Here is a 19556-nt window from a genome sequence, read left to right as displayed (position 1 = left end):
TTTTCTGTTTCTCTTTTTCTTTTTCTTTTTCTTTTCATTTGATGGGTTTTTTTTTTGTTTGTTTGTTTGTTTTTTTTAAGCCAGATAAAGCATACATGAAAATGCAAGGAGGACTAATTATTGCCAACTGGTTTATTTTGTAGCAAGTACATTGGGAAGAGTAACCATTTGCCTCTTTAGGAAGAGTGAACACATATGTTCACTGAGAATATTACTATTGGACAAACATAAGCTCTGACTCAAAGCTCCTCACAGTATTTTAAAATGCAATCCCTTAGGAAAGAAAAAAATTGCTAATCAGCCATCAGAATTTTGTTTCTAATTGTTTCCATTTCACAGACCAGACCAGACATCTATTACATTTTTACTTTACTGTAAACCAAACCCATGCTATAGCCAGCAAGATGGTAAAATTAATATATACTTATGTCTATGGCAAATATGACTATGATATGACATATTGCTTGAATTTATCTTGCAGTTTTATGCACTTCAACACAACCACAAAGATGAYGCCCTAAAATTCCTAATTGCAATAAGCAAGAAAGTAAAGCTCAACTTCATTGAAACATGTTATTGTAAAAGTTCGGAATCATATGAAGTACTATGGCAACAGAGAGAAAAAAATATAAATATATAAAGGAGTTCAATGTGTTTTGTGCTTCATACCGTTATAAAATGAGCAAATTTACTGATGCAGCCTACGTAAAATTTATGTAAAGTTCTAAACTTAGAAAATCACTGTAATTCACATGTGAGATTTAAGTTTGCATCTGGAACCACTAGCCTGATTTTGATGCAACAAAACATTAAAGGTGAACTGAATTGTTTTTCTTAAAGTGAAAAATAACAATTCCATTCAAACTGTTAGAGGACTAACAGAATTTATGATCAGGTTTCCAATTTACATATAAAGATAATGCATTTTAAGTCAAAGTTACCAGTTTCTGTATATCCTTGGAGCTCCTATGATTTTCTTTCAAGAGCTGGGGAAATTAATATCAGCTCTACAAACATGCAGTTTCATGAACTGTTTGCTTATTAAAGTCAGTTACTCCTACAGGAGAAGGAAAACTGAAAATCCTACCAGTATGAAAGGCAGTAGATGCAGCAAAGTCCAGGTTAAATCTCAAGATACTTCGTTAACACTTATTCTATATTTGCAAAGCCAAATAGTATGCACTGTAGCTGACCCATGGCAAGCAGTGATATAAAATATACTCAGGTAATGTATATAAAATAGGAAATCCATCATGAAAGCACCTAGTTAAAAAAAATTAAATAATCCCTAATAGTAAGGCAGGGATAGTATCAGAATATATCGGCACTTTCATAATAAATGAAGACTATTTTGTAATAAAGAATATTCTTCTAAAACAAGTGTTTTCTAACAGGAATATTTAAGGACTCAGTTAAGCAGATTTTACTTAGGAATAAACGAACAGAAAAAAATAGAACAGCTATCAATTTGAGAATAAGATAATGATACTAAATCCAGAGTACAGATGTACTGCTTAACTAGATTTTCTAATAAAAAAAGCTTTTCCCAGAAGCTATRTATTTTCTTTTCTATAAATAGACATATGATATGTAGATAATGTAAGTATATATAAAAAGTGAAGTGGATAAATCAGTTCCCCTGGAAATGCATTACACCATATGTTTTGGTAAGCAGCTATAATGACTTTCACGATAAATTATTCAGAATATTCAAYATTAATTTGGGACCTGTAAGAGAACACTGAGAAAATGACCAGCAGTAATCAGCAACAGCAATTTCTGTTCTGGAATTAATAGAAAAATCTTATGAGTCCAGTCTCGTTTTCCTAACCAAGTATATGTCAGATATGTTCAGGAAGGCATTGTGTATATGAGGGATTTAGTAAATAAATGACAGGTAATACGGACACCGATTCTAGTATATAATACTGATGGTAACACTGAATAATGATTTTTTTAAAAATATTTTTGAATGTGAAAGAGACTTTTCCTCAACAAGAACTGTTTTGACCTTCCCTATGATGCCGTTTTCATTAACGGACAGACATTGGAAGCTGTAAGAGCTRAACAGCTCTTACAGGTTAGTAAGGTTAGTAACTGGGTATGTGCTTAGATCCTGCAGATGTCACATATACTCTTTATGCCTGAGCTTTAACTTCCAAGAACTATGTTCTGAGCAAAGAAAAGATGACTGTTTCTTAGTCCAGCTCTAGCACATGCAGAAGCCCATTGCTGCTGAGCTCGGTTCTGATGGCTTATCCCCATGAAAGACTCAATGCAAGTCCTCATCTCTAACTCATGCATAGATCATTTATATGCTTTGAGACATTACTGTAAGATAATTTTATATATGGCTCTCTACATTTATTCCTAGTGACAAAAGTTACTTTTCAAATACGCTCAGTAAGAAAACTGCTCAATAAATACTTTCAGGAATCTTTTGAATATATCACTAAAAAATGATAGCATGAAACATTTGTAACAAGTGCAAATTACTTGAATTAACTATAAATTAACTATAAATCTTATTTTCCTGTAGGCAAAAAGCATTTCAATTCACCTCTAAAAGGAAATTCAGTACCACAATCCAACTCAGACAATTCTGTACATATTTTGTGCCTATAAAATATAATACTGAAACTTGAAATGGTTCCAAATAACTCATTAATACCCATATGTGTTAGCATATTAAAAAAAAAAAAAAAAAAAAAAAAAAAAAAGCAGGCAAGATTATATACAAAACTGAACTCATTTAACTGCAAAACCCATCTTTTACTCAGTTTCTATGTTGCTTCAAAACTGGACAGAGTTTCAGAGATTTTTATGCTTTATTTCTTTCACATATCTTCACATTACTTTAAAATGCACTTTCTGTATTCTATTTACTCAATCATTTGGAAAGATCTGTCATYCTTACTCATAAGAAATGTTAACTTACTGTAAAAAAAATGCCAAAACTTCCACTAGGGACACTGAGAGTTTATGAGCAGTAAAACTTTTCCATTACAACTTGGCTATTTGATATTTTTCTAAGTAAACAAATGCCTCACAAGCACTGATAATCTTTAAGACTGTTATCATTTTCACAGGTATAAACTAGGCAGGTTTTTTTCTTCCATTTTATTAAAACATATTTCTATATAATTGAAAATATGTCTACTGCTAGAGAGCCAGTATTCTTTGAGGAGCGTAGTCATTGACTGCATTCCAGGGAGAGACATATTTATGCCAAGCACYGAAGACAGATTTTTGCTAATTACAAGCACTGTAACTATCCTTGCGATATTGCACCAAGTTCAACAAAATGTTATATAAGATTTTGTGAGACTGCATATTTAGACATCCAAAATATGTTAGCACAGAAGTACAAACTATGGCATATGCAACTCCTCAAGCCATAGGAGGGCATGCCTGTTATTTTGTTAACTACCAAAACAGACGTATGTGTCTATTTTCTATGTTACAAAAATAACTGTGGCATATATGTAGATTARTAGATTTCTAGCAAAAACCTCTAGGCTTACATTCAAGAAACAAAAAATGGAATATAGTCAATGACAAAAACTCAAGAACYATTACTCTAGACACCTGCTATTACTGCCAGCCTAGTAGACACTTTTACTGCAAAGGAGATATAGATAATTTCATCCTGATTAGTTTTAACCACTGGGATGATTTTTTTCTTGTTTCCAATTGTTACCTGCCTGTGTTTTTCTACTGAACACCTGAAAGTTAGGCAAAGAGGCATACACACTTCTAAACTTGTTTYCAAGTTCAGGCTGACAATGTACCTTTCTTGATCTGACAAATACTGACTATCCATGTCTCTGGATCTGTAATCAACTGGACTTCTGGAGGCATCATGGTGTCTAGTTGGAGAGCGTGATCTTCTCATTTGATGAATTTCATCTAAACTCCTGAAAGGCAGACATATGTACGAAAGTTTCATTTGTCCCATAAAAAATACACCTTAGTAGGTTACAGTACAAGTCAGTTGGAGAAAGTCTTTAATTAGTAAACCATTAATATAAAACTTCTGTTTAAAATACCAGTTCCTGAAGGAAAAAAAAAAAATCCCTCTTGAAGTATAGAGAGTGGCCACTTCTTCCTTTATCGGAAATGTCTATGGTTATGTACACTGATGGACTCGGCAAAAGTCTTTTTAATGCCTGTATTTAACAATAACGGAGAAAACTTAAGAACTTCACTCAAAATTAAATGAAAATTTTGTTTTTCACTTAGTAAGTGTCATAGGGAAGGGGAAAAACTCTTGGCAACCTTAGGAAGCTTCTGATCTCTATGACAGAAGGAAAACACAAGAGAAGAAACTATTCCTCTCCACAAGGAGAAGACAAGAGAAGAAACTACTCCTTTTCTGAAAGGTGGTTTCTTCCTTCAGTTTAGTAAACGGCATTGGAGCAAAAGGCATTTTTACAGAGTATTGATATAAGGGATGGTGGAGCTGTTCATCAAATATTTTTGTGTTGTGCTTACAGAGAGAAATACATAGATTTTTCCTTTTGCAAACAGTAATGTGCTCTTTCTGGGAGAAAGGAACTGTCTCTTCTCAGCTAGAYGAAGAGTAAGTGCCACAGCCCTCTRTCTATTGAGGATATATTACAGAAAAGTATAACTGCTGCTAATAAACAAAATACTCAAGTGCCTTCTTAGAAGATTTAGCCACTGATAAAAAAAGTATTTCTGAATTATATTTTCATCATGGTTCAACAAACAAAGAAGATGAGGAATCACAGGGAATATATCAGTAAGAAAAGCTTATACATACAAGCATACAAGGTTATGCTTAAGAATTTGTTTCATGGGTGGTCTCGAGTCATTAATGACAGCATGCTTCATGTTCAAACTCTGCACTATTAAATTAAGATACAAACCACCCCCACCATCCAAAAAAGCAAATATCATGAAAAAATGGATAATTGCCAAACATGAGAAAAATTCACAGGAACCAGTGACATATCATCCAAATTTCAAACTCCAGCCCTCAGTGTTTCACGACCCTTACCTCTGTAATGGCACATTTGGTAAACGTGAACGGGTCCTGCCCTGATCGTCGCCACGGTGAGGAGATACGGATCGCGAACGATGATGTGTTGTTCTTTGCTGTTCTGGCACAGTTAGCGTTGTGGATTTACTTTCTCTAGAGCTAGTTCTATAGCCTACTGGTAAGAGGGCAACAAAAYGAAATTAGAGAGTAAAAGTCTGTGTTTGTAAAGAATTCAAACGGTTAGTCCTGTCAGGAACACACATCTAAACGTTCACATAATTATCAAGTAGTCTTTCAGCTGTTGGATATCTTGATGTATCATGCAGTCAGGACAAATTACTAGCACTACAGTGAAATGTCTATGCATACAGAAGTAAAGAAACTAAGAAGACTTTCAGTAGGTCCAGGAGGAGTGAGAGAGAAGACTGAACTACTTCTCTGACTTTGGCAACAGTAACCACAGTAAGTTACATTTCAAAATTCCCCTACAGTACAGAATACCTGAATGGAATCTAACAAATATAGACTTATTTTATCTAACTATGGAGAAGACATCCTTGTCTTCTTGAAGGCAACGCCAAGACTCATCCAGTACTACTCATGTACAAAGTGTCCTGACTTTTGCTTCAACTACATATTCTCCTGCTGAACTTAGTCAAAGCTACCTTGTTTCAAAAACCATAAGGATTTAGAGTACATTACATAGAATATTTGCTGTTACATATATTCTAGATTTTTTTCATATACCATGAATGAGTTGTAAGATTTTTGGTAGTTCACTTCTGTTTAGGATTTAAAACAATTATTAGAATGTTATTCCATTTTGAACTGTTGACACTCCTTTGCCTYCTCAATTTAGCATGTTGATTGCCTTGATAAACACTTTGAATCTCCTCCTAAGCTAGACGATGAAAATAAGTAAGATGAACTGCTTTCAATAGGCACCAATTATCTTTCAGACTTCATTTGCTAACTTTTACATATCTGAAAAGAATTTCACCCTCACTGGTAGAAAATTTGTCACCTCCCAAATTGTTGGTTAGATTTCAAAATAAGTATTTTGCTTATCTGAATTTGTCTAGTTTCAGTTTCCTGTATGTGTCCCTGCAATGCTGATCATATAACTTATAATATCGTAGGCTCAGGAACTGTGATTATCGCTTTTTCAATACTGAGATAGTTAATACTCATCTAGATAGTGAAAGCTATCCAAAATAGCTGAAGAACATCTAGGTGTCCTACGCTACACTAGCCACCAACCTTTTATCAAWTTTCCAGCAACTTTAGCCTCTAAAAAAAAGGATCAGCTTCAACAATTTCTTCCTGGCCTTAATACATATATCACTCCAAAGATGAGACAGATAAGGCAGGTGGGACWTAGTGCTGACAAAAGGATGACTAGCCAGTTTACTATGGACTTTTTGTAACCATCAGAGCTAGAAGATGTGTATGGTCCACTGCAAATGCAGCTATCATTTTGTCTAATGCTTACTTCTTATACTTCATACTCGCCAGGGCTGGTGTGAGAACATGGGGACATATCTTTTTCTTCCATTTGTTGAATCAGGGTGAGAGGAGGTCAAAAATCAGGGAGCCAGAAAGCATTATGACTTTTGAGAGTAAAATTGGGCCCAAAGAAAACTGCTCTTATTAAAAACATATCGTATAGCTCAGAAACAAACACCAGTTACCATTATGCTGTGTGCAAATGTGCACTGTTCTCACACCACAGTGAGTTTAACACCAGAAATAAAAATAATGAATATGGTTTCATATTTAAAACGTGACATTATCCAAGTCTGGGGAGGGTTCATGATACCATTTTAAAATCAGAAAAGGACTTGGACAAAAGACTTCTCAGAGAGCTCATCAGTAGCTACATACACAGCAAATGCTTGACRCTTACAGGTATTTCTAGTAGCACAGGTTAGTAAGTGCTGAGTGCAAGACAGACCTGTGAAAGCTGATGGCATGCATGAAAGACCATCTAGAGGACCTAGCAAAATCTCTGAAAATTTTCACCAAGAGTCCTCAACCTTTTAACAAATGACACCAATATTTCACAGGTTTTGATGTGCTGTGATGCTGGAGATTCCGTTTTTTCTAAAAAAGAGTTACAGTCATGTACTAATATTAGAAAAAAATAGGAAGCTCTTGCTGACATCAGGATAAGCACTGGGTGCAAATTTTGAAACAGAACAGGAATCTCTTCAGAAACACTGCTAGGGAGATTCCTATACTCTGAGGGAGTAATCCCTCTATTCTTAAGGAGTACTAAGATTGCTGCTGAAGATGAGACTGTTTTTTTGTTAGAGGAAGATAAAAGTCTACTTCAGATATAAGCTGGCTCTGTTCTCTCTCCCAGGATGACTACATCTGAGCCCTATCTGCTAAATGATGCTTCATTTTTTGCACAAGGTTGCTTCAGATAAAATCACATCTCTTCCACCAAAATCAATTCTAGTTATTTGAAAACTAAAATCAAAACAGTTTAAAATAAAACTTTTTTCCAAGCAACAAAATACATTTTAGATTTTTTGAACATGAATTTCAGTTTAAAATATAGTTCTAAAAAATCTCTCATTCACCTAAAAGAACTATACAGAGGGTAAACCTATGCATACAAACATCTGTCATCCAAATTGATTTTTTGCTATATACTATTCGTAGCTAAGCTGTCTGGGAGACAATACCAGAAATCTTTGCATCCTGGGTTTACAAGGCTTACAGAAGAGACTGGCTATTGCTCTCTAACTTCTAAACCTCTAAACCTAATAAATTAAATGTTAACTGAAGTATTGTCAAGTTGGTCAAATTTATCCATACTTCCACAATGACCATGACAGTGACAGCAACAGTAACGTTTCCTAATATACCCAAATAAAAAGGTTCTGTGCTCTCCAGAGTGAACAGAGAATTTTTTGCATGGCCAGCATGATAGCAGCAATAAAGCGCATGGCAGTTTATGTAGAAGTTTCTCAGCTGCTCATGGGAAACTCTCAGGTGTGATATGGAATGGAAGCTGCACGGACAATGAAAGCAGTTCTAGCAAATGTTCTGATACAGTCCTAGCTTTGTTATTTCTACAAAAGGACAATACAGAAAACTACAAGTTATTATCATCACCCTGCTGCTAAAGGAGCAAGACAAGTACAATACAATCATTTATACTAATCACTTCAGAACAGAAAATATAACTATTCTGAAGTTTTACCCACAAAAAAAACAATACAGGTCATTAAAAACATCCATTTGAATACTGCCAACTATGTATCTTTATGCTTTATATCTTATGCTTTTATTTTATGTAATTGAGAAATTACTTGAAAATTTGATTGAAAAGACATACCTGTTTCTGCAGACACTAATGAAATACCTTAAACTATGCTTTTAAAAATAAATAACTGTAAGCAGAACAATAATCTATGTTTTTGATCATTTCCAAGTCAGTAACTAGAAATTAGAAATATTAGAAACAGTTGAAAATGCAAAACTTTTCTACAAGCACAAGCATGAAACTCAGATAATATATTACCATTATAAATGCTAATCGTCAGTTTTGAAAACATCTCCTTTCACTTTGCTTCAAATGATAATGAGTAATTGTTTGTATGTAGTAGTAATGAGCTAATTGTCCTTGCTCATAATACTAAATATCAATCAAAATGAGTTGTAGGTACATTCTATTTTGATCTTTTCATTAAGTTTGCCTTAATGTTTCATTAAGTTAGTCTTAAATATATGAAAATATTGATGTGCATCCCTATCTACTTGAAGCCAAAGGAATCTGTGCCAAAATGGTCCAAGTGTGAACCTGGGTTGCACTGTGATCCCACAGTATGGAGAATCATGGCTGTGAAATCTGGACCACAGAAGAGCAACAGGGCACTCTGGTGAGGTCCACGACTTGCAGAGGGATGGAAAGGAGAAGTAAAGACTGCAGCACAAGGAACCTGTGTATGACTCAGATGTAACAGAAATGACTGTYGGATGGAGAAGACACTGATAGTATCACTCCATGCAAATAAAGATAGTCTTTAGGAGGACACAATCTTAAAATATTTAGCTGTGTGGTAACTAATAAAGATGTGGTAACTAATAAATATAAGAAGGCAGAAATGCAAATCTGACCTTGGTGTCCACACACATTTGCAAATCAGTACCTCAGATTCTCAAGTAAATGAGTTAGAAAATGGGACAAACAACATTTTTTAGTTCTAGCTGCAAAATACATTTTTATATGCTGTCTAGTCTGTCAAACATCAGTGACTTAAGACCAAAATTTTCTTTGTCCTCAGTGCCTAAAGTCTGCTTCATTATAAGAATTCAGGCTGCACCTAAAAAAAAGCACATACTTATCGCTGTATCCACTCATCTCATAGAAATCACAAATGGATGAACTCCACCCACACTTGATGGAAAATGTACCATTTTGTACTAAAATGTACCAAAATTAAACTCCAAAAATACAAATTTGTGCTTTGTCAGATCAGCTACCAGAATGCCTCTAAGTTGACTCTAGAAAAAAAGTGYCCCCAGGCCTTTCCTATTTCTGTTTCAGACTCAGCTTATTATAAATTCTTTTGTTACAGATGAAATCAAAGGCATGCTTGAGCATGCACAATGCCAAGAAATTTCCACAGGAATCAGTTACTCATGCATTGATCGCATGAACAAAATTAAATGCATTCAACTGTCATTTTAATTTTGAATATTTCCTTTGTCAGATGGAAAATGGTTTATTTCAAAAGGGAAAAGGATATCTTGAAGAACTGGTAGCTAAGGAATGTCTCTATTCTTAATACRGCATGATGAAGTCTTAGAAGTAAGTAAGCCTTCATTGGAACAACAATTTCTATATTGTCAACTAGCAAAATAATAAAMAGGAAAAAAAAAGTATTTGGAAATACATGATTCATTTTCATTTAAAATGTTCTCAGCTGATGGAATATTTTCAAAATTAATCACAACTTTCTAAATTTCACCATAATTTAATTCAACATTTTTTCATCAGGAATATTCACAGTAAAACTGATTTAGTACATGGAATAATATAATTTGATAATAGATTTACTAATGGAATAATCACTMTTTGCTGAGTTTGGGACTATTGGTCAACATATTAATCTCATCTGTGGCAAGAATTAAATGAAACATGCAATCAAAAATGATTCCCAAAATTTTGAGTCTGTAAAGGGTGCTGTTCTAAAGCTAAAAGCAAAATAGTCTCCACAAATATGTACTTATGAACATTTGGGGTAATGATAGGTCATGAAAGCTCATGAAAACTCTAAAAGATAAAGCCATGCAACATGCATATGCATCTTAATCTACAACCATGCATTTTTAATATAGTCCACAGAGGACTACATTATATCTAAGTTTCAAGCAAAAAAAAAATTAAATTAAAATAAAAAGCTTGGATTTTATAAGGATTTTTACAATTTATAAAATTATAAGGACAAGTACCATGGAATCCTCTGTCTCCACAAGGCACTTTCCCAAATCAGTATCCTCAATAATCTAAAATGTTATAATGGAAAAACAAACAAGCAAAAAAAGAAGAAGAAAGCAGGACCATGCTGTTCACCCACGCACCTGGAGGAACAACTCCAATACCATCATCAACATCATAATCTGAGATGTCACTATCACTGATTGGCCGAGATCCTGTACAACAGTAAGGTAAACAAATACCTCAACATCTGTTCATATTGTAAAATGTAAAAATATGTTATTTTAAAGTACTGGTAAAATTCAAGATAATCTTAACTGTAAACAATAGGAGATCTAAAATACAGCAATTTACATTGGTGAGGAGACGGCTGAGCCAACTCAACAGCTGAATGTTGCTGCTACAGCCTCCTGTTCCCTTCTCCTTCCCCCCTGTCCTCACTAATTTTCTACTAGGTCAGCTCAGCTCACTAAACCAGCAAATTGCTAATTCAAGATAAAGAAGAAATGAATACTTTGGTGCAACTTCAGTGAGCTGAGAAAGTTGAATCAGCTTGCTGAACAGGAAAGGAGATGCAGCACCATACGATGGGAAAGGTGAAGAGGAAAGAGCACTGAGACCTTTTAGGAAAGCCCAAATATCTCACAAAAATTAAGCTTTCATTTTCTGTATCTATATGCATCCTTATGCAGCCATTCCAACATTATCACACTTCTATAATTTATTCTTGAATGCACCTCTATTTGCTATGCAAAATCATCTGGAATTAATGACGCTTATGTTGAAAAAAAAACAGAAAAAAACCTGTCTTATATTTAAAAATCATCCYCTATGGCCTTCCTATTTCTAAATGTATTTTAAATTAAATGAACAAGGCCATAGTAGTTTCATATTTCAAAATAATCATTAATTTAATGTGCATTATGCAAATGTGCAATTAGATTCCTGAATATTAACTCTTTTCAAACGCATCTAAACCTCCAAAACACACATGCAGAATTGCACTGTGCTGCCAAACCTTGCCCTCTGATTGAGCAGTGAGTGCATGGGAGGTTGAAATTAGCTATATTCTAAACACTGCTTTTAGGACCCAAAAAGTCTTACAAGCTTTTCTAAAACAAAACTTTTAATTATTATCAAAGAATCCAGTAATGATGAACCTGATCTTTGTACTTAAAAGRAAAATTGTGCTAACAATTCTCTTCTGAGAGTGAAAACAAAGCCAATTTCAACATCTGTCGCAACTTAGAAGTTATACATTCACACGCTGTAATCTCATAATTTCATGTCTTTTTTCATGTTGAAAGACTTCAAAATATTTTTATCTTACATATGAAAATTCTAATTTAAAATTTTAAAAGATGAAATTTAAAATTTTAAAAGATGAATAGAATTTGGACCACCTACTTTGTAATTTTTTGCTAGAACTTTCTCCGCCATGGACATGTCTTCTTGGCATGAAGGGTGATGGCTGAGGCAGAGGTAGTGAAGATTCATCATGTGTCTGTAGCTTATACCAATGTGGTTCATCATCTAAAAGTGCTGTTTCCAGCTCTATAAGAATCTAGTAGAAAAATTATCAGGTTAAATGTTACTTTTAAGGAATGATAAAATTACATAGCATGCACACATACAGAGAGACACATATATGTATCCATAACCAAACAATCAATGAGGAAATGAGAAATGCAATTCTATATGTCACCTCTCCAAGAAATTCACTTTCTTCTTCTTGCACTCTTGGCTGATCCCATACAGTTATTTCAAGCATTCGTTCTCTAAAATCTCTACGATGTACGTGTGAGTAGAGAAAAGTTTGGTTCCATTTTGGTTCTAGACTTTTCTTTACTGTTTTGGTCCTCCTTTTACTCTTATCACTGAAACAAAAATATTTATTGTAAAATGCATACAAAAATAAATCACAGAATGCTACCTACTTATCATCACTTACTGTTTTCATTCTTTTTGATCTAATAGAGCCTAGAAAAGTATTTCTGTACAGTAGCTCACATTTATGCAAATGTCTACAGTGTTTATTTGATACTGGCTTGCACACTTTGAATGCAGGTTTTCCTATACTTAATCTAACTTTAACAAATTATATAATTTATATAATCTTTATTTGGTAAACATTAGTTTTATGATTCAATCAATAATTTTAAATGGTAAATTACAAAGATTTCTAAACTGAAATGTTACCTTCTGTCTGGAAGAAAATACATTTTTACATAGGGATTCCTGGGGCGCCCATCTACTCTTGTTGGCAAATCTGTTGCTTGCAGAACATTCACTATTAACTGATGTCCCACTTTGTCATACCACAGTTTCACCTGCAAGAATCAAGTTACCAGAACATATTAATAAATATGAGAAAAAAAGAATTTTCAGACTGCATCACATTAAGCATAAAACACATTTTTTTCTTCAAGAGGGAAGATTTATTTGAAATCGGAAAGTTTGAAAGTGTGGAAGTGGAAAGTTGAATTTAAGATAGATTTTGGTATTATGCCAAATAATTTTTTATCTACTAAAGCTCAGTAAAATGGTGGTGTTCCATTGTACTCACATTGTTTATCATACTCCCAGCAAAATCTTTTACATGTGAGTCCAAATAAGTGAGTATCTATCTTAGCAGTGTACCCTAAAAGTTACATTTCAAATGGGGAGCCCAGACTGCAGCAGAGGCTGAGGTCTGACTGAAACACATCTACCCTGACTTGTCATCTTGCAAACCCTCTTATGGAAAGAACAATAAACAGCTAAATTACTTCTTAAAACAGAATTGTAACATCATTATATTTTTGATCCTGTTGTATACTCAGAAATTAATACATTCACTAGAGTGATTTCACTCTTTTAGAGACTTTATAAGTCTCAGGGCTTCTACAAATCAAAGTCTAAGTACTCATTATATCTTTAATAAGCATGGCTTCAATTAGCGTTGCATTGCAGAGAACTCCAGAATGTGGTGTTTATCTAAATTAAAATGCGTTACTGACTCATCAATATAGCAATTATAAGAATAGAGCTCTTCAAACGCTCCTATAAAGAAGACTGAGTGATACTATGCCTGTTATCTGCAGATTAGCAGACACGTACCTAGCAGTTACTACCTGCTATACCGAGGGTACATGATGACAAGCGACATGGCACTTTCATGGGCTTTTCAAAATGTAACTTCCTGCATTCTCTGGAGTCATAGGACAACAACTCTGTCTCCAACGTGATTCCTGCAATGGCTTGCAAGTGTGTACAAAAGGTCTAAAAAACATTTGAAAGCTGTTGGGTTTTACCAGCAACAGTCATGCTCCTTGACTTCCCCCCAGAACCTACCAGAGAATGTGGAGGGCCCCGCGACCAACAGTTGACTTAGTCTGATAAAGATGTGTTATTAACTCAGGAAAAACAAAAACATGCTTACAGAAAGCTGCCCTGGTAAAACTTGTGGTGCATCTCTTAGAGCTCCTGGGCTGGTTGGAGATATTACAGAAATAGAAGGCCTTTCCATCTTCTGCGATTCAAAAGAACTTGAACCTAAAAACATGAGGGAAACTCCATAASTTTCCATCTGAAATTTTGATAATGTGAAATTTGGATAATTTATGAATTGCTTCTTCTTTGAATTGTATTAAGCTTGCATATACAGTGCAACACGATTTATATAAAGGAGAATTTTAAACTGAGGTWGGTAGGATGATAGAAAAGACTGTTTGCCCTCCCTTATCTCAGACTAAATCATTTTTTTTATTCTGTTCTAAAAAACGAGCTTCTCAGATAACACTGACACATCAAACTGTATGTTTTAAACAAAACATTCTCTTTCCATAGACAGAATTATGCATGTGAAAGCTTTGAATAAGCCCATATTTATCATGCAGCTTATACTTCCAGTAGTCTCAGAAATGCGATTTCCATTTCCAACAARTAGATAGGTAGCTATGCGTGGAAGCAAGACAAACATCTGGCATGGAAGGCATTCCTGTCAGTCCAAGTGGTCTACCAGCAGCCCTTGGCCAGTAGAGCAGAGCCCTCACTAGTGAGGGCAAACTCATCACAGGAACTGAGCAGCACTGCAACAGCACTGGGGCCGTCAGTCAGTGAATGACTGTTTTGGGCCATAGACTTATGGCCAGTGTTATAGACAGCCTTGAAATGCAAAAATATGCACTGGTATGGCCTTAACAACACGGGACACAAAAGCAATCAACAAAACCCTGCCAACATTTGAAATAYATATTGTTGTACTATTGTAAATATTTGTAAATTATTGAATCAGAAGATTGTTTCAAAGTCCAAAATACACTGAATGTTTTGACATAAAATCCTAGAAGTTGCCAAAGTTTTGCAGAGTTTATCTTCTAGAAAATTGATAGCTGAAATGATTATACTTAGTAAAAGACTTAAGAGTTAGGAAAAAAAATGAGTACTCACTAGACTCTAGTGGGGGATGAGAAGTTTCAGGAATCCGTGGAATATCACTAAAACATGAATATACATGAAATAATTAGAAATAACAGAAATGGCCTCTGCTATATCAACTAAAATGGTTATGGGACATTTTCTTTTTTTATTTTTTAGAAACACAGATCTCATGCATGTTTTTGTTCTCATGCATGAATGGAGATCCCCCCCTCTCTATAGAAAGGGAAAATATTTAGACAGTAGACTGTTTTACACTAGTGTTCATGAAAATGTCAATAATGCAAACTACTACTTCTTTCAAAATGAGGAACTAGAAGAAGTAACAATACGAATACTACAATGTTAATATTGTGGATAGATTCCGCAATATTTTAACAAGTAAAACAACAAAGAGCTTTTATGAAAAGCGGCAAAAGAGACTATAACTACTGGTGTTCAACTATTTGGGGGGRAAAAAAGAAGCAAAGAGATAGATTAACTCACTAGTAACTTCTATACAAACGTCTCAACGAGTTCACGGAATGAAAGTGATGAAAATGTCTTACAATAATAAAAAGAAAAAGCAAGTAACATGAGCAACATTGAACAAAAAATGCATTTCTTTGAAAGTTAAAAACATGGCATATTACAAATAAATATGGCCATTTTTCTGTATTGACATACAAATACCTAGCATAGAAATATATATATATTTAAAGCTACAGAGAGCAGATCTTTTAATATTTTCAATTCCCATAATTCTGAAATATTTATTCAGAATATTCAAACTGATTTTTCTGTTCAATTTGACTTTGTTTCTACTTCTTTTTTCCTGTGCTAGAATATCAGCACTCTCTTATCCAATACAGCATTATTTGTATTAATATTAAATTTAAGATAAAGGAGTGTTTAAACATAGAAAGTTCAGCCTTCAGAGTCCAGTTATGCCTAGATTGGCAGAGAAAGAAAAATAGTTTCATTTCCATTTTTTTTTTGTATTGCCCACAATACAGTGGGCAAAGCTTCAGAGGAAAGGAAATGAGGGTTAAAAATAAGCCCAAATAATGATTATACATATATAAGCACTTAAGAATTGCTTCACTTCAACATCCCTTTACACTACCAGATTTACAGAGTGCATTCTAATAATGAAAAAATACAAAAAAAAAATCTGAAAAAATCAGATCCACACAGTTTACAAGAGAAAGATTAAATATTATGGTGAATACAAAGATCCTGACAAACAGGTCAGGGTGAGAGCATTATCTCCACTTAAAGCTGGTAATAAAAAAGGGTTTCTAAATATTCACCAGGCAACATGGAGTGACAAAAATAAGCTGCATTTTTTAAAGAAGATGCACATCTGACAGGAGAGAAATGAAAGTACAATTTATAATATATTTTTCTAAACTCCTCAAAATTCTTATGCAAAACTCAAAGAGACAGCGAAATCTAGAAGGTAAATTTAACTCCATGGTTTACAATGGAAATATCGTTTGGCAAAATTTCTTAAATATTATATTCCCTAAGAACAATACTGCTGGACTAATTCTTGTCAAATGTCTGAATTTTCTCTTTTAAATGTTAGCATTCTAATTAAAGAACAAAGTTTCTAAAATACAGTAATATCTCTTCTAAAGTAACAAAATGAGTCTTATTATTTTTGGATTGCAGGAAAAATTATGTCATTATTATTTACAAAACTACTTTTTAGGAAAAATAGTAAAAATCTCATGACTTTAAATATTCAAAACTAGACTAGTCCAAGCAATGATAAAAATGTATGCAAGCAATGTATAAAAATGTATAAAGTTAAAGCACTTACTAAAATGGAAACATAATTTTACTTTCCTTTTAAAAAAATGTTAATTTCAGAAAAGGAACATCAGAAACCATGAAAGCAAAAAAATGCCTATATTAATTTTTTTTTAATTTCTACTTTTAAAGGCAATGCTAGCACTAAGTATTATGCGATGTTACATACGATTTTCCATGTTCCAACCCTTTCACTCCTCTATGAACACCTAAATCCAAACTGTACCTGAGCTTGAGACTGTTGTGAGCAGATTTGGTTTGTGAGCATTTGGAGCCAACCACTATTTTTTAAAGCATTTACACAGATCTTTCTCATTACTTTGAGGAGCAGTGATGCATCGCCCTCTACACTTTTCAGAGGCCCTGAGATCCTGTTCCCAATATCCATCCTCCTTTTCCCTCCAAATCATTCTTTCTTATCAGAACTTGTAGCTCAACCTGTACTCTTTATATTACTGGAGCAACTCTCTGGAATTTAGTACTGCCTGTTTTGTTACAGCTCAACAATCTCTACACAGGAGCTGAACCACCCTAGAGAAACAACAGCTTTGGCACCATTAGCAATAACCGTAGAAGTGCAAGCAAAGATAATTTGGATCAGGTAAAGAAAACAGAAGGAGAAGGAAAAAAGAAAAAAAAAAAGAAAAAAAAAAAAAAAAAGCATTGGTTTTACCTGCATTATCTCATCTAAGCTCACCGGAACACGCAAGAGATGGTCACTGTGCCAAATTTCTTCTCCGAGCAGCTTACTGCTAGAGATCTTTTGATGCTGTCTTATGTCAGCAGCCTCTTGTGATTTATGCATATTCATAGGTATTTTTTCCCCCATATTTAGATGTCCAACCCATTAATTGTACTTTTTATAGGCTACTTACCTACCTTGTGTTGTGATAATTAGCATTAACGTCAATTAGTTCCTATGGTGTTTCTATGGTATTATTGTGGTTTTACAGTTTATTGTTGTTATGCCTTTATCTGTTAATAGCACCGAWTTTTTTTTGCATTTTCCCTATAAACACCCTACAATTATCCATTACTCATAATTGCATTTGCTGATAGACATAGAAATCCAAATTCACAAGACCTAGCAAATTATTTAGGCATCAATTTTGTAACTTGCAGGCATCTAATCTCTGCCTTTAGAGTACACCACTTAAGTCAAACTCCTCATATTTGGGCTTTTTAGGCATAATACACTGGACTTTTAAAATAAAGGCCATTAGATATGCTGGTACATTATTTGCATTATTAATTAAGACAAAACACTTAAATTATTAAGACAAAAACACTTGAATTATGTAGATGAAATATCATTTTTCAGGAGTTTCGGGAATCTGTTTCTTTACAGAAATTTTAGGTGTAATGGACTGCCACACACTGCTACTACTAATTAGATAAAATTTTGTGGAATCAGCAACTGAAGTAGACAAAAGCCTGACTCATTGGCCCAAGTGAAAATCACTTTCATGATTTTGAAATGCCTACGTAACTCAGATAAAAAGACAAACAGAAGTTAAAAAAAAAAAGGAGGTAATCTGTCATCCATAAAAGTATATATTTAACCCAATTCACATGCACTGTAATAAAGTCTTGTGCAATATATTCTTTATTCTTCACCTATACACATATTTCTTCTGTTGTACAAGATATGACTTCTGTTCTTTTTAAATGACAGACAAGTAAATCGCAATCTGATTAAAAAAAAAAAGACTTTGATTCTTTATCACTAAGCAAAGGAAATAACTTTAAATTTCAAAGTTATATGCTCTATTCCATTCTGATATTTATTTCCTCTCTCTTTCTCTCTCTCAAAATAAAACAAAAAAACAAGACACAGTTCCACTCAGGAATAAAGTTGTTATATTATATAAATACTTCATACTAAGACTCATAATGTTTCACAGTAGTGCAATCTGATGTGGCCTGTATTTGCCTCTGTCTGGAAAGAAATATGAATGGGTCAAAAAAGCAAAATATTACATTTTTCTGGTTTCAGAATGCATTTGATTAAATTCACTGCTCAGATTCAGAAACGTTCTTTAATATGCAAGTCCATATTAATATGGAAATGTTCGTTAATATGGAAGTCTTTTTTTAATATGAAAATTTTGACTTTTAAAAATCTCCATATGGCATTTAATTGAAATTAGAATCATGTTAATTTTATTTAAAGACTGTTAATGGTGATCATGATTAATATGGTAGAGTTCATTTGCAAAATAGCTACACTTGCACAGTACAGATAAAAAATCAAATATCAAAAGCTGATGTGAAATAGATGTAGAAAAAAATTATTCTAGTGAGAAATGTGTTTATCTTACTAAGATAAAAACACTTCTTAGATTTGAGAGAGATAAAAAATAAAATTGGATAAATTCTGATAAATTCAGAGTGAGATAAAATGTATTAATATGGAGAAAAAGAATCATTGTCTACCTACAAGAAATGGATTTGAAGATCTTGGAAGCCAACGAGCTACGGACAGATTTTTTAATTKGCTTCAAAACTAACCGAAAGTCACTTGTTAATCACAGAATACAACTAAACTGAAAGATACAAAATCTGATTTGCATTGAAACCTGTACAACTTGGCTCAAAACAGTCCCAACAGCATCACACTCAGGGATGGAATGGCGAATATGACACAAAGCAGCTGTGACAATTAGAGGGATTATTTTTTCCAGCTGAAACATTTTCTGACTCTTCGGATGCCTACTTGGGAAATCAATACTACAAGAACTGTTATCGGTAACCTCAAGCTTGGATTTATTATAAATAAACATTAAGACTATAAACATCACTTTTTTGTTTGTTTAAAATTATATTTGTAAGTGCAAAGGTATTTTTATCTTTCCATTTTTGATTCTGATAACAATATCA

The 19556-nt window shown here is 33.7% G+C and overlaps 1 protein-coding gene across 41 annotated transcripts in view; it reads right to left on the bottom strand.

Annotated features, from left to right (window-relative positions):
• Positions 1 to 19556, bottom strand: part of LOC112957610 (regulating synaptic membrane exocytosis protein 1) — a 192057-nt gene that overhangs the window by 108482 nt on the left and 64019 nt on the right. For 23 of the 41 annotated variants that reach the window (XM_026051286.1, XM_026051288.1, XM_026051287.1 and 20 more), the window contains 8 exons: positions 14892 to 14938; positions 13882 to 13994; positions 12660 to 12790; positions 12166 to 12337; positions 11868 to 12024; positions 10604 to 10675; positions 5024 to 5180; positions 3792 to 3917 (listed from right to left, as the gene is read on the bottom strand). In XM_026051286.1, coding sequence (XP_025907071.1) covers positions 3792 to 3917; positions 5024 to 5180; positions 10604 to 10675; positions 11868 to 12024; positions 12166 to 12337; positions 12660 to 12790; positions 13882 to 13994; positions 14892 to 14938 — 975 coding nt within the window. The remainder of the gene's footprint in view (positions 1 to 3791; positions 3918 to 5023; positions 5181 to 10603; positions 10676 to 11867; positions 12025 to 12165; positions 12338 to 12659; positions 12791 to 13881; positions 13995 to 14891; positions 14939 to 19556) is intronic. The other 18 variants (XM_026051282.1, XM_026051290.1, XM_026051326.1 and 15 more) reach the window with 1 other exon arrangement.

Source organism: Nothoprocta perdicaria, unplaced genomic scaffold, assembly GCF_003342845.1.
Source record: "Nothoprocta perdicaria isolate Ctin4 unplaced genomic scaffold, notPer1 scaffold_74, whole genome shotgun sequence".
Classification (NCBI taxonomy): domain Eukaryota; kingdom Metazoa; phylum Chordata; class Aves; order Tinamiformes; family Tinamidae; genus Nothoprocta; species Nothoprocta perdicaria.
This window is presented reverse-complemented; position numbering and strand designations above follow the sequence as displayed.